General features: G+C 51.0%; 1 protein-coding gene and 1 non-coding gene across 4 annotated transcripts in view; one reads left to right on the plus strand and one right to left on the minus strand.

Moving 5' to 3' along the window:
* Window positions 1–21063, plus strand: part of TMEM181 (transmembrane protein 181) — a 62201-nt gene that overhangs the window by 25408 nt on the left and 15730 nt on the right. For all 3 annotated transcript variants that reach the window (XM_066248434.1, XM_066248432.1, XM_066248433.1), the window contains 5 exons: window positions 2837–2892; window positions 4918–5008; window positions 6766–6887; window positions 11775–11885; window positions 20510–20590. In XM_066248434.1, the coding sequence (XP_066104531.1) occupies window positions 2837–2892; window positions 4918–5008; window positions 6766–6887; window positions 11775–11885; window positions 20510–20590 (461 nt within the window). The remainder of the gene's footprint in view (window positions 1–2836; window positions 2893–4917; window positions 5009–6765; window positions 6888–11774; window positions 11886–20509; window positions 20591–21063) is intronic.
* On the minus strand, window positions 16174–16249 carry TRNAG-ACC (transfer RNA glycine (anticodon ACC)). Its single transcript has one exon. It is a non-coding gene; the product is annotated as a tRNA-Gly (tRNA).

Below are 21063 nucleotides of genomic sequence, written 5' to 3' on the forward strand. Positions count from 1 at the left end.
CTGGACTCCTAACTACCTGTCCCAGGAAATACTTAGGACAGTCCAAGTCCTTGTTTCTGTTACTAGTTACGTGGTCCTGGCTGGACTCCTAACTGCCTGTCCCACTACCCTTTCCCTATCCCGCTGCCTTCAGCAGGCATCTCCGGTGGTCATGGCTCTTTACCTGGTGGGGTGACCCAGACCTTCCTTCCTGAATGGTCCTAGCCCACTGACTGCAGTCACAGGACGTGGGAATCCGAAGAGACCGCGCCAGGAGCCCAGTGTCCCCTGGCGGTCAGGACCGCCCCACCCGCACAGGAACTCCCTTTGTTTATCTAGAAGCACAAGGAGCCCCAAGTGCCCGCATGGCAGTCTTAGCCTCCTTCAGCGGAATCATCGTCGTGTCTCCTGGTAGAAGTAAGGCCTCCAGGGAACAGAAGCAAGCATGGTGCTGTGGGGTCCCTAGGGGTCACTAGAGGTAAGAGTGAGTGGTGGTGCCACTCCCAGTTTTACCAGTTACTTTTGTAACTCCACTTTACCAGTGGAGTTTGTTTTCCCAACTCGGTGGCCGCAGTGCCCACTGTAAGTGAGGTCTGGCTACAGAGAAGGCAGTCACGGGCTTTAAGGATGCAGGGCTCCCCTCACTAATCTGCAGAATGGTAAAAGAGATGTCTCTGAACCTCACAGTAGGTCTTAAATGGCAAATCCCCCAAGCCTCTGAATCCCTCCCTCCACATTAAAGCGAGGCAGGTGCCACATTTCTGATCGGCTCACTGGGGACCATGGTTTAGCCAACCAACCAAACAAATTGTTCGGGTCCTTCCTAACTCCCCGAGCTACAGCGCTCAGTGCAGAGCCTCTGCTAGGTGAGCCGTGTCCCCCAGTTCGGCCTGCCCCCGCCTTCCGTTCCTTCCACCGCACGTTCTCTGATGTCTGTCTGTGGAAGTCAGGAAAGTCAGGGAGTTTTTTTTGGGTATAGCACACCTCCTCACAGGTCACCCTTTGTACCTCTCCTAGGGGCCAGGGGACTTGAGTCCAGTTAGAGTTATGGAAGCAAAGAGTGAGGTCCTGAGAAGACTCAGAACTGTCCCATAGGCAGTGGCCGAGGCCGAGGCCGCTACCATTTTTGTAGGCAGTGCAGGGTTAATTTCACGGAGGGGCAAGGCTGCTTCCTCTGGAAGTGGGGACTCTGTCACTGACGAAGAGGACGCGTCAGAATGTCGTGGCTCAGGGTCCTCCCTCCCCTGGTTTGTCAGGATCTTCCCAGTCAGAGCCCTCGCTTGGCCCGTGGGACACCTTGCGAGGTGGGGAGCTCCCGGGGAGGTGCGGTCAGCCAGCGGCAGTGCGGGTCGGGTCGGTTGTCAGCAGCCTCGGCCGTGGCGCGGAGGCACGGGGCTCTCAGGGCACACAGGAGCTGGCAGGTCACTGATGCTGCCCTTGAGCTGGGAATGCAGCCCCTGCTCACCCGTCTCTTCCACCACGCCGTCCAGTAACATCGGGAGCCACCGGACAACCTCATTACACTTGTGAGCTGAGCATACATGTTCCCAAGTGTCATCAACAGTCTCTGAACTCCTTGCTTCCATCAGGGTTAATTGAAAACGTCCGACAGAGATCTTTAGCATATTTGCATGGACTGTCAGCGCTCTCTTTACTGCTGGGCAGAGTCATTGGCATCTTTAAATTGGAGCAGGTTAGAGACCCAATCCCAGAAACCCCAGAACCAATATATGGGAAACCCACCCTTAATAATTTAATCCTCTAGAACCCAACCAACTCTGTGGTATTCAGGGCGTCCAGAGACGGGGCCAGCGGCAGGCTGGGGGGGTGGTCACTGAGGCCGCTCTGGAAACTGGCATCAGGCTGTTTGTCTCCGGGCAAATGCAGCTCTAAACTGGATGAAGTCAGTCACAGTGTTTCCTTTGAGCTCTCCTTTGAAGAACAAAGCTTAGAAAAACTGCCATGTAAGATTCTATGAAGCTTCTTTATCAGTTATTTCGGGAAAGACCTTGAGTACATATTAGCCGTTATGCTTTTCTATATACGCTACTTAAATTTTTTTTTTCTTTGTATTTTTCTGAAGCTGGAAACGGGGAGAGACAGTCAGACAGACTCCCGCATGCGCCCGACCGGGATCCACCCGGCACACCTACCAGGGGCGACGCTCTGCCCACCAGGGGGCGATGCTCTGCCCCTCCGGGGCGTTGCTCTGCCGCGACCAGAGCCACTCTAGTGCCTGGGGCAGAGGCCAAGGAGCCATCCCCAGCGCCCGGGCCATCTTTGCTCCAATGGAGCCTTGGCTGCGGGAGGGGAAGAGAGAGACAGAGAGGAAGGAGGGGGGAGGTGGAGAAGCAAATGGGCGCTTCTCCTATGTGCCCTGGCTGGGAATCAAACCCGGGTCTTCCGCACGCCAGGCCGACGCTCTACCGCTGAGCCAACCGGCCAGGGCGCTACTTAATATTTTTTGAGGACTGGATTAACTAGATGAATAGGTAAGTGTCTTAGTTTTTTAGCAGAAATCTTTATGCCTTATAAAGTAGAAAGCTGCTCACAAATGCTTCTTGGACCCAGAGTGCAGAGAGCCCTCGGCGCAAGCAGAGAGGCTCTTGCACGGATGGAAGCATGGAGATTCTCGGCATTGTGTGGTGGTAGTGCTGGGCTCACCCAGTGGTGCTGTGTGTCTGTGCTTGTGTGTCGGGGTTTTACATATGGATGAAACCTCTAAAGGCCGGCCAGAAAAATAAGATCACCTCCATAGAATGTATGTCTTTCCTGGCATTTGAGAAAAACAATATTAATAAATTTATTACCAATGTGGGATATAACCTGCTTTTTTCCTTCTCTGTTTACACTTCAGGGCCCAAAGTGATCCAGACTTCTGAAGCTAATTTTTCACTGAATAATAGCAACAAGGTAAGACTGGGTGTGAGTGGCAGACGGTGGGGCGTGTAAACTCTCAGGTCACCGGGAAATGGACCTGCCTGGGAGGGCCCGCTGTGCCCTGCAGGGTGCTTCTCTGGCAGCCGTCTCCGGGTCCCCACTGGCCTGGCGCAGACTGCCTTTCTGCTGGAGGAGGGGCCTCAGCACTGCAGAGGTCGTGGGTCATGCTGGGTGCAGCCGTTCAGCTCGGAGGGTGGATAAACTCACCCGGCTCGCTCACGTCCTGTCTCACTAGGCTCAGTTCTGACAGCGCTCACTTTGTATGTGCCCAAGTGAAGACGTCATCTCCCTGTCCAGTGTCTAACAGTAACAGTTCTTCCTTACACGAACTCAATTCCAATGAAATATCCTTTTTCCTTTTTAATATTCCTCCATTCTTCACCATCTTTAGGGAAAAACAAAAGTCCTTCCAACCAGGGCTCTGGCTGGTTGGCTCAGTGGTAGAGCGTCGGCCCAGCATATGGAAGTCCAGGGTTCAATTCCCAGCCAGGGCACACAGGAGAAGCGCCCATTTGCTTCTTTACCCCTCCCCCTCTCCTTCCTCTCTATTTCTCTCTTCCCCTCCCACAGCCAAGGCTCCATTAGAGCAAAGTTGGCCCGGGCCCTGAGGATGGCTCCATGGCCTCCGCCTCAGGCGCTAGAATGGCTCTGGTTGCAACGGAGCGACACCCCAGATTGGCAGAGCATTGCCCCCTGGTGGGCATGCCGGGTGGATCCCAGTTGGGTGCATGCGGGAATCTGTCTCTCTGCCTCCCTGCTTCTCACTTCAGAAAAATACAAAAAAAAAAAAAAAAAAAAAAAAAGGTCTCCCAACCAGGGAATTTTGTTATTTTTTTACAAACACCAACTTGTGAGAGCTCAAACAACTAAACCCTTTTATTTTTCTGCATATCAAACATACTGTTTCTCTGTAAACTGAACATACTTGCCTTCTCATGGCACCATAACTGTGTGGCTTAAATCTGATTATCTGACCCCAAATATCCCCTTGTGTGGTGTGTGCTCCCTGCTGTGGTTCCACCCTTCCAATTATCAAATAGGCAAAAGGAGAGATGGCCTGAAACATACACCTTTTAATTCCCCTCTTTGCTGCTGCTAGCTTGGAAGGGTCCCCTGCGTAGCCTATTTTCTTGTCATCTCCTCCTCGTTTTCTTTAATGCTCAGTCCAAGAAGGGGATTTGAAGAGGTGCAGCCATGGTTTCCTGACTGTAGTTTGGTCTTTTGCATTTTCTGTCTCTCAAGATGTCAATCCTTTTTTTTGACACTGAAATGAGCAGCAGTCCCACAGAACTGACTTGCTTCCTAAGGATCATCCTCACTTCTAAAAGGTGATAGATTATCCCTTGGAAGTACGAAAACACAAAAAGCACGCATTCCTGTTCAAAGACTGCATTTCAACAGGGCTTTTCTCTGGAACCGTGGGTGAGCTGCTTAAGCAACTCTCTCCCTCCCCTCTGCCGTGGACACTGGCACTGTTGCGTTTTTTAACAGACAATTGCAGAAGTCTCACTGGCAGTCCCCTCTAATTTTTATCCCCACGGGTGTTAAGACTTTTCTAAAGTTGAGAGTAACAGACATCAAACAGCGACATGTCTGGCATAGTGATACTAAATCAGTGATTCTTGCAAATATATTTCTTTGGTATCCATATTATCTTATTATACCTCTCATTATACGCACTTTGAATTTCTCTCCAAGCTGGCCTGCTCTTGCTATGTAAGTAGGGTATTGTCCCAGGGCAGCGGGCGGTAGAAACCGCCTGCCTAGAGATTCTCATGAGGCACAGAAGTGAACTGCAGCAGCACGTTAGTTCTTTCTCTTCCTGAAAGGTAGAATTTTACTCACATTGTCAAAAGGAAAACTGCACGCTGTTTCTATTTCAGCACTAACGCTCAAATTATTTTGCTAAATGTAGATTTTGGATGTTGAGATGAGGTATTTGGTCGGTGCAATGACAAGGTCACATGGGTTACTTAACTTTTTTTTCTTTTCCCTCAGCTAAAGCCAATTAAAGTGTATTCAAATCCACTGTCTACGTATAATCAGCAACTGTGGCTGACATGTGTTATTGAGTTGAATCAATCAAAAGGTAAGAAGCCTGACATTTGGTCTGATGTTTATTTGTACAAAGCACCATACAGAATTTTAAAAGTTGAAAGAGCTTTGAAATCTTTTAAAAGGTGTTTTAAGGTGGATTACAAGGATGGTCTTTATTCCTTATAATAGTAACAGATTGGAAGTCCTTCAGATGCCCTCATGTCCTCCAGAGTGAGTTATGATGCAGCCCTCGGAGTGCTGGCCCCCTCAGGGAGTTCCGGTCCTCCCCCGGGGAGTCCCCCACCTCCAGGGAGTGCCGGTCAGCTTAGATCGTTCAGCTCGGCGACCGCACAGGGCAGGTGCTGCTGCTGCAGCTTTTGTCGGGGGTTCTGGGAGAAAACTAAGTCCTGGTGTCCCAAGGCTGAGGCTCTGTTCCCCGAGACACTTGGACGTGTCTGGAGACACTGTGACATTTTGATTGTCACAACTGGGAGAAGAAGGAGGTGGCTAGTGGGTGGAGGCCAGGGAGGCTGCTAGATACCCCACAGTGCACAGGACAGAGCCCCACAGCAAAGACTCCCCTGGCCTCCGGTAGCAGTGGTGCCGGGGCTGAGAGCCTGCCCAGAGCAGCCGTGGCTTCTGTTGGGTGAGCTCTGCCCGCCCGGATGGGCACTAGCTGTGCACGCCGGGAGACCAAGCGGCGTCACCCACGCCGGTTTCTGCGTTGTCTTTCACAGGAGGTGCTCTGGTTGGGAAAGAATTTGAAAAGAACCCTTAGCCACAGTAAATTAAGTGAAAAAAATGCACATGAGAAAAAAACAATCCTCTTTTTGGTAACATTTTAAGAAGATAGATTTGATATTGCCATGTATTCACACTGCTCACAAAAATGAGGGATATTTCAGAAATGAAGTGATAAAATAGCCCTAATTTTTGTGGGCAGTCTGTATGCCTAGAAAGTGGTCTGGGAGGCTGGCCACATTCCTGGTAACTGGTTGTCTCTCGGTGGTGGAAGTGTAGTGTTTAATGCCATCTGTGCAGGTTTTGTTCTGATTTCTTAAAACAATGAGCATGTAATCAGAAAAAAGTATTGTCTAATTAGAAAAAAAATCTGTTTTTATGTTGGTATAAAATTATATTAAAAATATATGTGGAAGCCCTAGCCGGTTGGCTCAGCGGTAGAGCGTCGGCCTGGCGTGCAGAAGTGCCGGGTTCGATTCCCAGCCAGGGCACACAGGAGAAGCGCCCATTTGCTTCTCCACCCCTCCCCCTCTCCTTCCTCTCTGTCTCTCTCTTCCCCTCCCGCAGCCAAGGCTCCATTGGAGCAAAGATGGCCCAGGCGCTGGGGATGGCTCCTTGGCCTCTGCCCCAGGCGCTAGAGTGGCTCTGGTTGCAGCAGAGCGAATCCCTGGAGGGGCAGAGCATCACCCCCTGGTGGGCAGAGCGTCGCCCCCTGGTGGGCGTGCCGGGTGGATCCCGGTCGGGCGCAAGCGGGAGTCTGTCTGACTGTCTCTCCCGTTTCCAGCTTCAGAAAAATACAAAAAAAAAAAAAAATGTATGTGCAAAATGAAAAATAATTCATTAGCCATGAAATATCTGTCCTTTTGTGAATGGAACTGATGGACCTGGAGTGTAGGCTTTGACACAGGCCCTGGGGAAGGACTGGAGACAGAAAGGGTTCCCTTTGCAGCACGTGGGGGTTCTCGAAGGTGCTGAGGCGCTCACGACCCTCCTGGGTTGTCGCAGAGCCAGGCAGGCTCCTTTTCCTGTGGGACGTGGTCCCTGACACTGAATTTCTTTCTTTTGTAGAGACGTCTATTCAGACAAGTTTTCCCATGACTGTAAAAGTTGATGGTGTAGGTAAAGATGGAACCATCATGTTCATTCACAACAAAGTTCACAATCGGACCAGGACCCTCACATGTGCAGGGGTGAGTGTGCTCGCGTGGTCCGTGATTACCTACCGTGCTGCTTGATCACAGACTTGCTTTCTTAAGTAAAAGAATTCTTGCCACTGTTGGTATGGAAAACTCATCTAACCACTGACACACTTAGTAACGTACACACATGATAGACACATGCACAAGCACACACATAAACATGTACACAGACACATGCACACCTACTACATGCACAGACAACAGACACATGAACACCCCCCCGAGTACATGGATATCTGCTTTCACTGTTTGTGTAACTTATCCCCTGCGGTGTCCGTGGATGACTGTCGACAGGCCACTGTCGCATACGAAGGCCTGCCACCGTCCCGTGGTCAGTTTGATCGTGGGCTCTGCGTTTTCCGCTGTGGGATGAATGCCCTGGCCCGTCTGGGCTGAAACCCAGGCGGCGGGAAGAGTGGCCTGCTGTTGAGCGTGTACTTCACGGGCAGCGTGTGCAGTGGGCGGGAGACCCGCTACCCAGAGCAGTAAAGGAACCTTCACTCTCGATTTCGTCAGCACCTGCTGTCGTCAGAACTGGGAGAAGCAGGCCAGGTCCCTGCAGTAGCCGTCAGGACTGCGTGGTGGCGGGGGCGGTGGGGAGCACCGGGCAGAGCTTGCGTTTCAGCCCAGGGTCAGGACGGTGCTTCCCCTGCTGGACCTCGTGCCAGGTGCTCGCCGGACGGCACTGCCTTCATCCCTCCCAGCGGGCTGCAGGGCAGGGCTGTTATTAGAGCCCATTTCCTATAGGAAGGACCCAAGACTCAGGGAGTCAGAACACTGGCCTCGAGCGACCCAGATGGTGAGGGCGGGGCCAGGGCTTCAGGCCATGCTCCTTCCTTCTGCAGATGGCGGCCGCAGCACGCACGCACGCAGGCACCTCGTTGACAGCATGGAGACGCAGCCTGCTCGTCCTGGCCAGCAGGGTGCGGGTAGGGAGGACTGCTGCTCAGTGGTGGGCCGGGCTGTGGTCTCTCTCTGCTGACGGCTCTAGGACACCCTGAGGTGGGACAGAACCACTGCCTGAAGGGGCTGGGTCATTGAGGAGGAGCAGTGCTACCCTCTCCTGGCCGAATCATGGCCGTGTCCCTTCCCAGACCTGAGCAGCGGCTCTGCTGCGCTGGGCCCGCAGGTGCACAGGTGGGTGCTGCCTGGGGAAGCACTGCTCACGCCTGCCTCCACTTACCACTGTGACGGGCGGGGCGGTGCGGGACGGTGCTGAACTGCAGCTCAGCGAAGAAAGCGGGACTGCACCTCTGCCTGTGTGTGGACAGGGCTCAGGTCGCATGTCGCCTGAGAGCGGGCAGTGTTGGCGCCTGCAGGAGGCATCCCCCGATCCCCACCGTGCCTGCGCACAGTAGGTGTGCATCAGGGCTGCTGAATCAGCAGGAGGGACTGCGGGTGTGGAGTCTGAAAGGACCACTGCCCAAGCAGCCGCCTGGAGTCTGGCCTCAGTACCTGGGCTTGCTGCTTCTTGGACTGAGTGGGTGATGAACAGGCAGTCAGTGACTTTGTCCTAAGTCTGGTGTGACTGATCTTGCTGGTTTATCTGAAACCAAAGGGTTGCCCAGGACTTCCTGTTTTAAATGGGAAAGTCTCGGGCCCCCTGGGGTGACTCGGCCGCCCTGCCCCCCGAAGCCTGGGCTTTGACTAGAACCAGGCTGCCCAGAGGCCACTTGTCTCCCCTGCTGCTGCTTGGAAGCACCTGCCATGCTGTGCACCTGACGGTGGTCCTCCCCGTGGTCCCCTCCCTGTTGGTGGCCTGCAACAGTTGACACTGTGTCAGCGTTGGGGACTTCCCTTTCCGTGGTTATTCTCTGCTCAGGTCTCCCCTAACCCTGCCAGGAACATTGCCCTGACTTAAAAAAAGATGGAATTTTTATGTCACAGAGACATTGGCCACATTTTTTCATATTACCTTTTTTGATGTAAAGAAAAACATGGTCGACCTAAGGTAACAAGGAGGTCTGCACCCCGCAGGTGAGAAGGTTGCAGTGCTCTCACGACGAGTTTCAGAGGGGCTTGTAATCAGCGCACTCACCACGGCTTGAACTCGGGGCCCCCAGATCCTCAGGTGGTTTCACTGGAGGGCCGTAAACATGGAGAGACATACAGCCTGAGATAGGACTCTTGTTAGCTGAAACATCCCCTCTAAATCCAGACGGTTCTTCACCGTCAGAGTCGCTGTCTACGCAGCACAAATATATATGTGCACTAATGCAAACCTTCATCCTGCGGAGTCCTCACTGCCCTCCCCACCATCCTGGGCCCGAGTGTTGCAGATGAAAGGTGGGTTTGGTTTCTCTGAGACCAGGGCCCCACACTCACGCCCTGAGAACAGGGGGCCAGTACACAAAGGGACGTGGACTGGGTGGGCGAGAACTTACAGCTCAGACACAATATGAACAGCACCTGGCTGGGCATCCACTGTGGGCGAGCAGGCCCAGGGCATCGAGAGCTCCTGTGCCTCCCAGGCCCGCCGTGTGGGCTTCATGAGTCCCACGTCACCCGGTCCCCTGAGGGTTTTGAGACGTGTGACTGGTACCATCATGTTGTCTTCACAGCACACACACGTGCCTTTCTCTGCCTTTCCTATCTCTCAGGTCAGATACCCCCCCAGGTCTCTCAGGTGGGCTCCCCCCCAGGTCTCTCAGGTCAGCTCCCCCCCAGGTCTCTCAGGTGGGCTCCCCCCCAGGTCTCTCAGGTCAGCTCCCCCCCCATGGTCTCTCAGGTCAGCTCCCCCCCCGATGGTCTCTTAGGTCAGCTCCCCCCTCAGGTCTCTCAGGTGGACCCCCCCCAGGTCTCTCAGGTCAGCTCCCCCCCGATGCTCTCTTAGGTCAGCTCCCCCCTCAGGTCTCTCAGGTGGCCCCCCCCAGGTCTCTAAGGTCAGCTCCCCCACGATGGTCTTTTAGGTCAGCTCCCCCCCAGGTCATCAGGTCAGCTCCCACCCAGGCCTCTCAGGTCAGCTCCCCCCCCAGGTCTCTCAGGTCAGCTCCCCCCCGATAGTCTTTTAGGTCAGCCCCCCCCCAGGTCTCTCAGGTCAACTCCCCCCCAGGTCTCTCAGGTCAGCTCCCCCCAGGTCTCTCAGGTCAGCTCCCCCCCAGGTCTCTCAGGTCAGCTCCCCCCCAGGTCTCTCAGGTCGGCTCCCCCCCAGGTCTCTCAGGTGGGCTCCCCCCAGGTCTCTCAGGTGGGCTCCCCCCCAGGTCTCTCAGGTGGGCTCCCCCCAGGTCTCTCAGGTCAGCTCCCCCCCCAGGTCTCTCAGGTCAGCTCCCCCTAAGTCTCTCAGGTCGGCTCCCCCCCAGGTCTCTCAGGTCGGTTCCCCCCCAGGTCTCTCAGGTGGGCTCCCCCCCAGGTCTCTCAGGTGGGCTCCCCCCAGGTCTCTCAGGTGGGCTCCCCCCCAGGTCTCTCAGGTCAGCTTCCCCCCCAGGTCTCTCAGGTCAGCTCCCCCCCAAGTCTCTCAGGTCGGCTCCCCCCCAGGTCTCTCAGGTCGGTTCCCCCCCAGGTCTCTCAGGTGGGCTCCCCCCCAGGTCTCTCAGGTCAGCTCCCCCCCAATGGTCTCATAGGTCAGCTCCCCCCCAGGTCTCTCAGGTCAGCTCCCCCCCAGGTCTCTCAGGTCGGCTCCCCCCTGGGTCTCTCAGGTCAGCCCCCCCCCCGATGGTCTCTTAGGTCAGCACCCCCCGCTGGTGGTCTCTCAGGTCAGCTCCCCTTTCCCCGATGGTCTCTTAGGTCAGCACCCCCTGCTGGTGGTCTCTTAGGTCAGCTCCCCCTCCCCCGATGGTCTCTTAGGTCAGCTCCCCCTCCCCCGATGGTCTCTTAGGTCAGCCCCCACCCCCCGATGGTCTCTTAGGTCAGCTCCCCGGCCAATGGTCTCTTAAGGTCAGCACCACCCGCCCCCACAAATGGTCCCACTGATCGATGGTCTTTAGGTCGGCACCCCCCTGCTGATTGTCATCCTCTCTCTGTAGGGTTTCTTATGGATCACCCAGATCTGTTTTCCTACCTTGGGCTTGGACATCCCTGGCTTGGGAAGCCTTTGATTAACATGAAGGGTGATCCTGCCTGTTTAGAGCCACCCCTCTAGCAAATGCCACCAGAAAGCCACAGAGTACCTGTTTGTTTGGGGCATACATGGCGCCTTGTGTCAGATACTGAGAGAAGTTCTGGGGCAGCTTGCTGGCCAGGCCAGGGCCAGCGAGACTGGGCAGAGGACTGTGGGCAGAATCCCTCATCACCTGGCAACGAGTACACATCTGGGTCCCCCTGCCACTCTGAAAGAGGAGACCCAGTTCTTAATTCTAAAGGACAAAGAAAGGGGCTCTGTGGGAACTGGGCACCCTCACCAGCATAGTTACACTAGCGCTTCTCACAGCCTCTACCTTGGATGGGTCCTGACCTCCTGACAAAGACTGCAGGGGACTCCCTGTCGGGGTGACAGGCCAATAGGAGAGAGAGAGAAAAACCCACTCTGCTTCCCTATGTCATTACAGCGATTGCAGAAGTGGGCCAGGGGTGAGGGTGTGGGGGGAGGGTCTGCTCGGTGGTGTCTCAGCTTACATCCCCCTGCGCAGGTGTGTTTGTGGAAATGTCGGGTTTGTCTTAACTGTTCACTTTTTCATGCAGGTGCACATTATTTTGAATCATCCAAAGTAGAGGCTAAAGACTATAAATTATTTTTGTTGGTTTCCAAAAATACCCATTTGGGTCTTTCTTTCTAAGAATTATTCTTGGCTGGCATCTGAAGTTTTCTGGGCTTCTGACAAGCTTCCTAGAGATGATCTGTTCACATCATGTGTTGCTGAAATGTGTCACTTCGTGGGTCACTTGGTGGGAGAGTGAGTCTTGCTCGCTTTAAAGACACAGTTCTTCCTTGTGCATTTGCAGAAGTGTGCAGAAATGATTGTGGCTCACCTTGGCTACTTGAATTACACTCAGTATGCAGTGATTGTAGGATTTGAACACCTAAAGCTGCCCATCAAGGAGGTGATCTTCACAGTGAGTATGGCAGCTGACCTTGTTTTCATGGCTTATTTGTTTAGCTCCCGTTCTGCTGAGTGAGTGAAATAACAGCATCGAAGTCAGGTTACTTTGGATAGTGGGAAACGTGGACAGTTTAAAAAAAGTTATAGGAAAACTACAGTTTCTTTTTTTAAATAATATTTTTGTTTTTCAGTTACATCTGATGTACAATATTATAGTAGTTTTAGGCGTACAACCCAGTGATTAGACATTTATATTACTTATACAGTGCTTACCCTGGTAACTCTGATACACATCTGGCACTGTACATAGTTATTACTGTTATTGACCATATTCCCTGCGCTGTACTTTACTTCCTTGTGACTACTTAGTCATTACCAATTCGTGATTCTTAATCCCCTCACCCTTTCACCCCTCGCCGCACCCCACTCCCCTCTGGCAGCCGTTAAATTCTCTTTATCCGAATGTACTTCTGTTCTGCTTGTTTGCTTATTTTGGTTTTTAGATTCCACACCTGAGTGAAATCGTCTGGCATTTGTCTGTGATTTATTTCACTCAGCATTGTGCCCTCTAGGTCCATCTGTGTTGTTGCAGATGACAAAATTTCATTCTTTTTTATAGCTGAGTCCTATTTCACTGTATCTGCACCACGTCTTCTTTATTCACTCATCTGTTGAGCGACACGTAGGGTGCTTCCCTATGTTGGCCATTGGAAACAGTGCTGCTATGCACATACGGATGTCTACGTCTTTTCTACGTAGTGTTTTGGGTTTCTCCAGGTACACACCCAGAAACAGAATTGTTGGGTCCTTTCTGTCTCATTATGTAGCCTTTGTTCTAAAGACTATTTTATTTGACATAAGTATTACTACCCAAGCTTTTTTTTTTCCTATTCTTTTTTTCTTTTTACATTTTCATGAAATATCTTTTCCCATCCCTTTTCTTCCAGTCTGTGTGTCTTTAAGTCTGAAGTGAGTTTCTTGTAGGCAGCATATGTAAGGGTCTTTTTTTGTTACCCATTTAACCATCATATATCTTTTGATTGAAGCATTTTGTCCATTTATATTTAAAGTAATTATTGATAGATACATAGTTATTGCCAATTATTCATACTTTTAATCTTTTTTTTCTTCTAGTTCTTTTTTTTTTTTTGCTATAGAGACAGAGAAAGGGACAAATAGGGACAGACATACAGGAAGGGAGATGAGAAGCATCAAGCCTTCATTGCGTCACCTTGGTTGTTCATTGATTGCTTTCTCATATGTGCCTTGACCAGGGGGCTACAGCAGAGTGAGTGACCCCTTGCTCAAAGCCAGCGATCTTTGGGTTCAAGCCAGCAACCATGGGGTCATGTCTATGATCCCAAACTCACGCTGGAGACCCCACGCTCAAGCCGGATGAACCCATGCTCAGGTTTGATGAGTCTACGCTCAAGCCAGTAACCTCAGGGTTTCAAACCTGGGTCCTCTGCATCCCAGTCCAACGCTCCATTCACTGTGCCACCACCTGGTCAGGCTTTCTAGTTCTTAAGACTTTTTACATTTCTTGTAATACTGGTTTGGTAGTAATGAACTCCTTTAGCTTTTTCTTGTCTATGAAGCCCCTTACCTGTCCTTCAATTCTAAATGATAGCTTTGCTGGGTCGAATTATCTTAGTTATACTCCTTGCTTTTCACCAACTTGAAGATTTCATGCCAGTCCCTTCTGGCCTGCAAAGTTTCTGTTACGAAGGCAGCTCACAGTCTTATGGGAGCTGCCTTGTAGGTAACTATGTTTCTCTTGCTGCTTTGAAGATTCTCTCTTCTCCTTCAACCTTTGGCATTTTAATTATGATGTCTCTTGGTGGGACCTCTTGGGTTTGCCTTGTCTGGGACTCTGTGCTTCCTGGGCTTGTGTCTCTTTCCTTCACCAGGTTAGGGAAGTTTTCTGTCATTTATTCAATTAGGTTCTCAGTTTCTTGCTCTCTCTTCTTCCTTCCAGTAACCCTCCCCCCCCCCCATGTGAATGTTGGTATGCCTAAAGTTGTCCCAGAGGCTTCTTATACTGTCACTTTTTTGGATTAATTTTGCTGTTCTGATTGGGTGTTTTCTGCTTCCTTATGTTCTGAATTGCTGATTTGATCCTCTGCTTTATCTGCTCTACTGTTGATTCTCTGTAATGTAGCCCTTAGTTCAGTTACTGTACTCATTTGTGACTGGGCTTTTTAAAATTAATGTGTTCTGTTTCTGTTTTTGTTTCATACATCTTTGTTGATGTTTTGAGATTGAGCATATTTATTTTTTCTTTTTTTTGGGGGGGGGACAGAGACAGAGACAGATAGGGAGAGAGATGATAAGCATCAATTCTTTGTTGCGGCACCTTAGTTATTCATTGATTGCTTTCTCATACACGCCCTGACTGGGGGGCTGCAACAGACCGAGTGACTCCTTGCTCAAGACAGCAACCTTGGGCTCAAGCTGGTGAGCCTTGCTCAAACCAGATGAGCCTGCGCTCAAGCCAGCAACCTTGAGGTTTCGAACCTGGGTCCTACGCATCCCAGTCCAATGCTCTATCCATTGCGCCACTGCCTGGCAGGCTGAACATCTTTTTAACCTGTGAAAACCATTGTATTTTAAGGATTTGGAACCAAGAGTAGCTTAAAGAAACAACATGAAATTGGAAAATCTTTGTAGTGTTCTGAGATTTAGAACGAGAGAGTAGAGCGGTGTGCTTTCAGGTGAAGGGTGGTTAAGAGGTCACCAGGTGAACCTTCCTAGGAAGGCAGGGCTCCCTTCTCCAGCCCCATGAGTGGGCCCTGCCGGAACCCCTGGGAGCCACGGCATTGCTCTGACGTGGCAGTTCTATTAGACCTTCTTCTCGTGTCCCCTGAAGGCAACCTCCTTATTTCTTCCACTCACTGGGACTCAGTATAACCAGCACAGTGACTGGGAATACAGATTTCAGATTGGACAGGCGAACTGGGGTCCCACCCTGGCACCGCCCTTTATAGTTGGACATTGGTAAGCCACCACTTCCTTATCTGTAAAATGGCTACCTCGTAAAGCTGTGACTGCTCTGATGGGTTCCTTCTTTAAAATAATGCTCCATTATTGAACTCACAGAACCTGAGATCGTTCCCTTTAAAGTGGACTCTTCAGTGGTTTCCGGTGCACTCACTGAGCCGCGCGCCTGCCCCGCTGCCTGATGCTGAGCGGAGTGTCTTCCCACCCCGCTGCGTGTCTGTCAGTGGTTGTTCCCACTCCTCCCCCGGCCCCGCAGTCCCTGCTCCTCTGTCTGTCCCTGTGGGCTTGCTTGCTGGGACATCTCCGGTGAATGTCGTCAGTGTGTGGTCTTCTGTGAACGACTCTTTTCACTCAGTGTAACATTGTCAGAGTTCACCTGTGCTGTTGTGGGTGTCCGTACCGCATTGCTCTGTTGGCCGAAAAATATTTCACGCGGGGTGTGTCTCGTACGTTTTGTGTGTCCCACCATCAGTTAGTGGCATCTGGGCTGTTTCCTGTTTTGGCTGTTAGGAATAATTGCTGTAAATATTGTAATAAACTGCCCAGAAGGATGTCTCCGGGTGGTGGGTTTAATGTTTATTTTTCTGTCTTTCTTTTTTATAATGAGCTCTTATTATCTGTACAATCAGAGGAGAGAATTATTTTTTTAAAAAGGCTCCTAAGGCAAAACTTGAAGGGGAAGTCCAGGATACACTCTGGCCATTCACTCTAAAAAGCTCAGTTACTGGAAAGCTACCTCAGAATCATGGATAACATTGTGTCTGCAGCTTGTACAGCCCCGTTCAGCAGTTAGAGAACCTCAGCAATGCCTGCCTGTCTCGTTGATGAAGTTCTCCTTGAAGACAGCACGCGTCCCGGTGAGAAGCGTGACCTGACCCTCCAAACGGAGCTCCTCTTGCTCGTTTGTCGGGACCCCGTTAGTGAAGGAATGGAGCCGTGGGCCCGTCACACAGCCAGTGCGGTGTCAGCTGCTGACATTTCAGGAGTTTTTTTTTTTTTTCATTTTTCTGAAGCTGGAAATAGGGAGAGACAGTCAGAGAGAATCCCGCATGCGCCCGACCAGGTTCCACCCGGCACGCCCACCAGGGCAACACTCTGCCCACCAGGGGGCGATGCTCTGCCCATCCTGGGCGTCGCCATGTTGCGACCAGAGCCACTCTAGCGCCTGAGGCAGAGGCCACACAGCCATCCTCAGCGCCCAGGCCATCTTTGCTCCAATGGAGCCTTGGCTGCGGGAGGGGAAGAGAGAGAGAGGAAAACGTGGCGGAGGGGTGGAGAAGCAAATGGGCGCTTCTCCTGTGTGCCCTGGCCGGGAATCGAACCCGGGTCCTCTGCACGGTAGGCCGACGCTCTACCGCTGAGCCAACCGGCCAGGGCTCAGAAGTGAGTTTTATGCTGAATTGGAGTAACTACTATCATTCTGGCATAGGTTTCAGGTGTAGTTATTTACCCTCTTTATTTATATTCTTACCATTCAAAAAACTAAAAATTTTTTCTGTTGAATCAAAACCATTTTTGTATTATAAGCTGCCTTTATTCCTTTTGGAAGTAAACAATGTATAAGCAATAAAATGCATCTTAAAAGTATGTTGTGACACTAGTAAACACATGCCAGAATGGCTGACTGACAATGACGAGACAAGGCCTGAGCTGGCAGGGGTGCAGGTGTCAAATCTCCTGCCTTGCTGGGGCGAGTGAGACTAGCCACCTGGGAGCTCGGGCGCGGACCGGCCGCCTGGGAGCACGGGCGCGGACCGGCCGCCTGGGAGCACGGGCGCGGACCGGCCATAAGACATGCATTACCCATCCGTCTCGGTGGCACAGTCCTCAGTCGCTGCTGACCGTCATTGCTCAGCACACTAGGAGCACACAGAGTGGTTTGTCCCCGAAACGGAGTACTACACAGCATCCAAACGATGCGTGCAATGACATGCAGCATTGCCGGTGACTTTCGTAAGCATCCTGTCAAATGAAACAACCCAAACAGCAATACTAGTACAGAGTGGACGATTCCATTCATATAGATGACAGAGGCAGGCAAAACGAATCTGTGTGGTTAAATCAGAATTGTGTTTCTCTTGGCAGGCGAGTGACTCAAAGGGGCTATGTTTTCTGATCAGAAATGTTGACACTGGTAGGCCCTGGCCAGTTGGCTCAGTGGTAGAGCGTCAGCCTGGCATGCAGAAGTCCCGGGTTCAATTCCCGGTCAGGGCACACAGGAGAATCGCCCATCTGCTTCTCCACCCCTCCCTCTCTCCTTCCTCTCTGTCTCTCTCTTCCCCTCCCGCAGCCAAGGCTCCATTGGAGCAAAGATGGTCCAGGTGCTGGGGATGGCTCCTTGGCCTCTGCCCCAGGTGCTGGAGTGGCTCTGGTCGCAACAGAGCGACGCCCCGGAGGGGCAGAGCATCGCCCCCTGGTGGGCAGAGCGTCGCCCCTGGTGGGCGTGCCGGGTGGATCCCAGTTGGGCGCATGCGGGAGTCTGTCTGTCTCTCCCCGTTTCCAGCTTCAGAAAAATACATAAAAAAAAAAAAGAAATGTTGGCACTGGTGTGTTCAGTTTGTGACAGTTCACTGAACTGTACGTATAGGAGATGTGTACCGTTTTTGGTAAATGTATTATCTTTCAGTGAAAACTTAACAAAATACATCCCGCACTGTAAGAACCAGAGCTCATCAGGAGAGTGTCTGTTCCTTTTCTTGGCGTTATTTTGGAAACTTTTGGCAACTGGAGTTTTGAGTTCTGAGTTCTCAGAGTCTAGGGTCCATTCCCACTGTGCGTCGTGGTGTCCTGGGCTCTTCCGTAAGACACCAGGGCCAAGGGTCACCTTCCTCTGGGCTCAGCAGTTGTTTCACTTGCCAGTTCTTCCTCCTCGAGGAAGGTCAAGTTCCGAGTGAAAATGACCCTAGTTGTCTCTGTACCCTGTGGGGGGATCCTCACCGGGCAAGCCCACCGCGGCCGGCCGATGCTTTGTGTTCAGCACAGCGCGTCTGCCCTGCAGCTCAGTCTGGATGGCTGACACCCCCTTCCTGTCTCAGCCTGCGTGTAGGCATCGAGGTTTGTCTGGCCTTGTTGTCGCCACCTCGCCTGAACTTGAGAAGCTTGATTTCTCTCCTTTTGTCTTGAACCGCAGTTCTGTGATCATTTGGTTCATTCTGCCTGTTTTATCGGCTCTTAGTCTTCTGAATGCGTCCTGCCCACCTCCATTGCCACTTGCAAGTCAAGACCACCCTCCAGGTCTTGCAGGTACTTAGGAGATACTGTTTGTCTTTTGTGTTTTTTTAAAAGTTTGTTTCATCTGGCCTGTGGTGGCGCAGTGGGTAAACCTTCAGCCTGGAATTCCAAGGTTGCCGGTTTGAAACCCTGGGCTTGCCTGGTCAAGGCATGTGCCACAAACAAGCAATGAACAACTAACATGAAGCAAGTATGAGTTAGTACTTCTCATTCCGTGCTCCCTTCTCTCTCTCTTGTCTCTGTAAAATCAATAAATAAAGTATTTAAAAAATACAACTGATTTAAAAAAAAAAGTTTGTTTCATTGGCCACACTCTGCATATGCAATGGAATGTAGACTTTAGGCCATGCAGGTTGCTTCTACTCTTTTTTCTGTCATTTTGTCCTAAATCTTGTGAGAATCTGCTTTGCACACATCACATCAGTTCCTGTGTCCTCACAGCTACGCTGGCCTCTTACCCCTCTGGTTAAATGCTCTTCAGGTGGCTTCTTGAGTGACTCTGGCAGCTGTTCACAGCTTGTTTCCTCTGCTCTCTTCCTGAGCCACGACCTTCCACTGGGGGGTGAGACGGAAACACCCGTGTTCCCTAGTACTTCAGTTTCCTGTCCAGTGGACACTCTGGGCTCCCTGTGATTGGGAAGACTGGCTTGATGAGCACCGACTGACTGCTGGGACCACACTCGACAATGTTCTCATGGGACAGATTACAAACGCACGTGCTGGGCTTTCCCCCAAATGGTTCTGTGTCGTATCATTCACTTCGGTGTTCAGGACTTGCATCTGAGCATGGGAACGGCTCCCGGGGCGTTGCTGACCGCTGCACAGGCGGCCGGGAGCAGCACGGGTCTCCCGGGTGTGTGCGTCCGCCCAACCCTTCTCGCCTGGGCTCCTGAGCCTTCCCTGTCGGAGGAGTCTGAGCGTGTCATAACATCTGTGTTCTCTGCCAAAACATTAGCTCCTGGAGGCATTTTTCCCATTACTTTTTTTTAAGTTTAATCGTTACATGTCCGCACAAGATTCAACGTCATATGTGCCCGTTATAGTCAGAGTAGGTGCTCAGCAAGTGTTGAACAGAGGAACTGGACCAGAACCTGGAGATTTTACTGAGGGTGAAGTGACCCAGGTCATAAAATCAAGTCTCATTCCAAATGTCAGTTCACAGTATGACACGGTGAGCCCAGTCTCTGAAAGGACAAAGACAGCTTTGTGGACGCAAAGAATCTTGACACAAAAGCCAAGAAGGGATCAGTAAGCTCGTAAGATGTTCAAGTAAAGTCTAAAACCTGCGTGTTTGCTGGGGTTTTACTCTATTTCCTTTTACTTATTTTACTTTTTAATTTCTAATATACATTTTGGTGCTTAAAAATATCTGTAGAAACCACGCCCCCTAGTTCCATAGAAACGGCTCAGTCAGCATGCGGTCCGACAACCGACTCCACTGTGCTTTTTAGGTGGATATGTTTACCTTTCACTTCATCTTTTTTTAGAACATCCTACCTACTCACAGTTTACATCTTTTAAAAAATCTGTTTCTTTTAATAGAAAGCCTGGCAATCTCTAATAAAGCGATTGACAGTGTAGATTTTCTTATAAGATTTAAAAGCCCAGTGTCCTTATTATGATTATAGACTAATTTAGCTGCCAGATGCATCATTAGTGTAATGCCATTGGAAACTATTCAGATACAGAGAACATTTTGACTGTTCCCGGATGGGAGGGGGCTGGGGGGGGGGGGCTCGGTGAGGAAGGTGAAGGGATTAAGAGGTACAAACCGGAGGTCGCAGAACAGTGCCGGGGTGTGCGGTACAGCACGGGCACAGGCGATAGTGCTAGGAACACTGTGTATGGTGCCCAGTGGGTACTAGACTCGTCAGGATGAGCACTTAGTAAGTTATATAATCTCTAACCACTGCGGTGTGCAACTGCAACTAATATAATATTGTATGTCAACTGTATTTGAAAAATGAAAAATGATTAGGAAAAAAACTTTTTAGCTCTAGGTAATTAATATTTTCAATGTCTGTGTTCTTTAATATAAAAATAAAATGTACTAAGTGTTAAAATTTTAGGACATATAAGAAAGTTATAAGAAAGGAGAACATTTTAAATTATGTGCAGTTTTGTATCTATAGATTACTATTAATAATCTGGTATACTGTTCTTTTTTTTTTTGCTTTTTATTTTAGTTTTAGTTTTCAATTACAGTTGACACTGAGTATTATTTTGTGTTTCAAGTGTACAGCGCGTGGGTTAGACAAATGTACTTACAAGTGGTCTCCCCTCCCCTGCCCACCTGGCTTCATGCATAGTTTTTACGGTATTCTTGACCATTCCCTATGCCGTGGTGTACTTCTTATAGATGCCTTTTTTGTTTTTCTCAAATGGTTTCCCCTTTTTCCGTTTCAGTGGAAGACTTACAACCCTGCATTTTCCCAGTTGGAGATTTGGCTTCGGTTCGTGTTCGTGGTGCTCACCTTCATTGTCACTGTGAGTACCGTTCACCTGACAGACACGCCAGGTTCCTGACAGGGCAACGTCGGTGTGTGATCCACACAGTGCGCCCCGCAGGGTAGCGTGATCTGAGCTCTGAGGCACCCCATCTGGCGGCTGGCCTGGTGTTACCGAATATTCCGCGTGTCCGCCGGATGCCGCAGTGCGCATGGCCATGTGGTGACGTTAGCAAGGACTTCTGTGTTATGTGAGAGTAATCGCAGACCACCGACTTGCGGGTAAACTCGTCAGTGTGCAGTGACAGTGCCCTGACCCCAAGTGTCAGGGAGGCCGCCCTGTTTGAGTGCCCTTTGCACGCGGAGGAGGCTCAATTCCTGGGCTCTCGCGTTTGGAGAATTGTACGGCACCGCTCCGTCTGGCCTTTTGGGAGTGAGGCCCAGACGGGCGGCTGTAGGATCTGCGCTCAGTGTCCACAGGCGCATTGTGACTTGGGGAAATGCTTACCCCTC

The sequence above is a fragment of the Saccopteryx bilineata genome, chromosome 12 (assembly GCF_036850765.1).
Source record: "Saccopteryx bilineata isolate mSacBil1 chromosome 12, mSacBil1_pri_phased_curated, whole genome shotgun sequence".
Lineage (NCBI taxonomy): Eukaryota > Metazoa > Chordata > Mammalia > Chiroptera > Emballonuridae > Saccopteryx > Saccopteryx bilineata.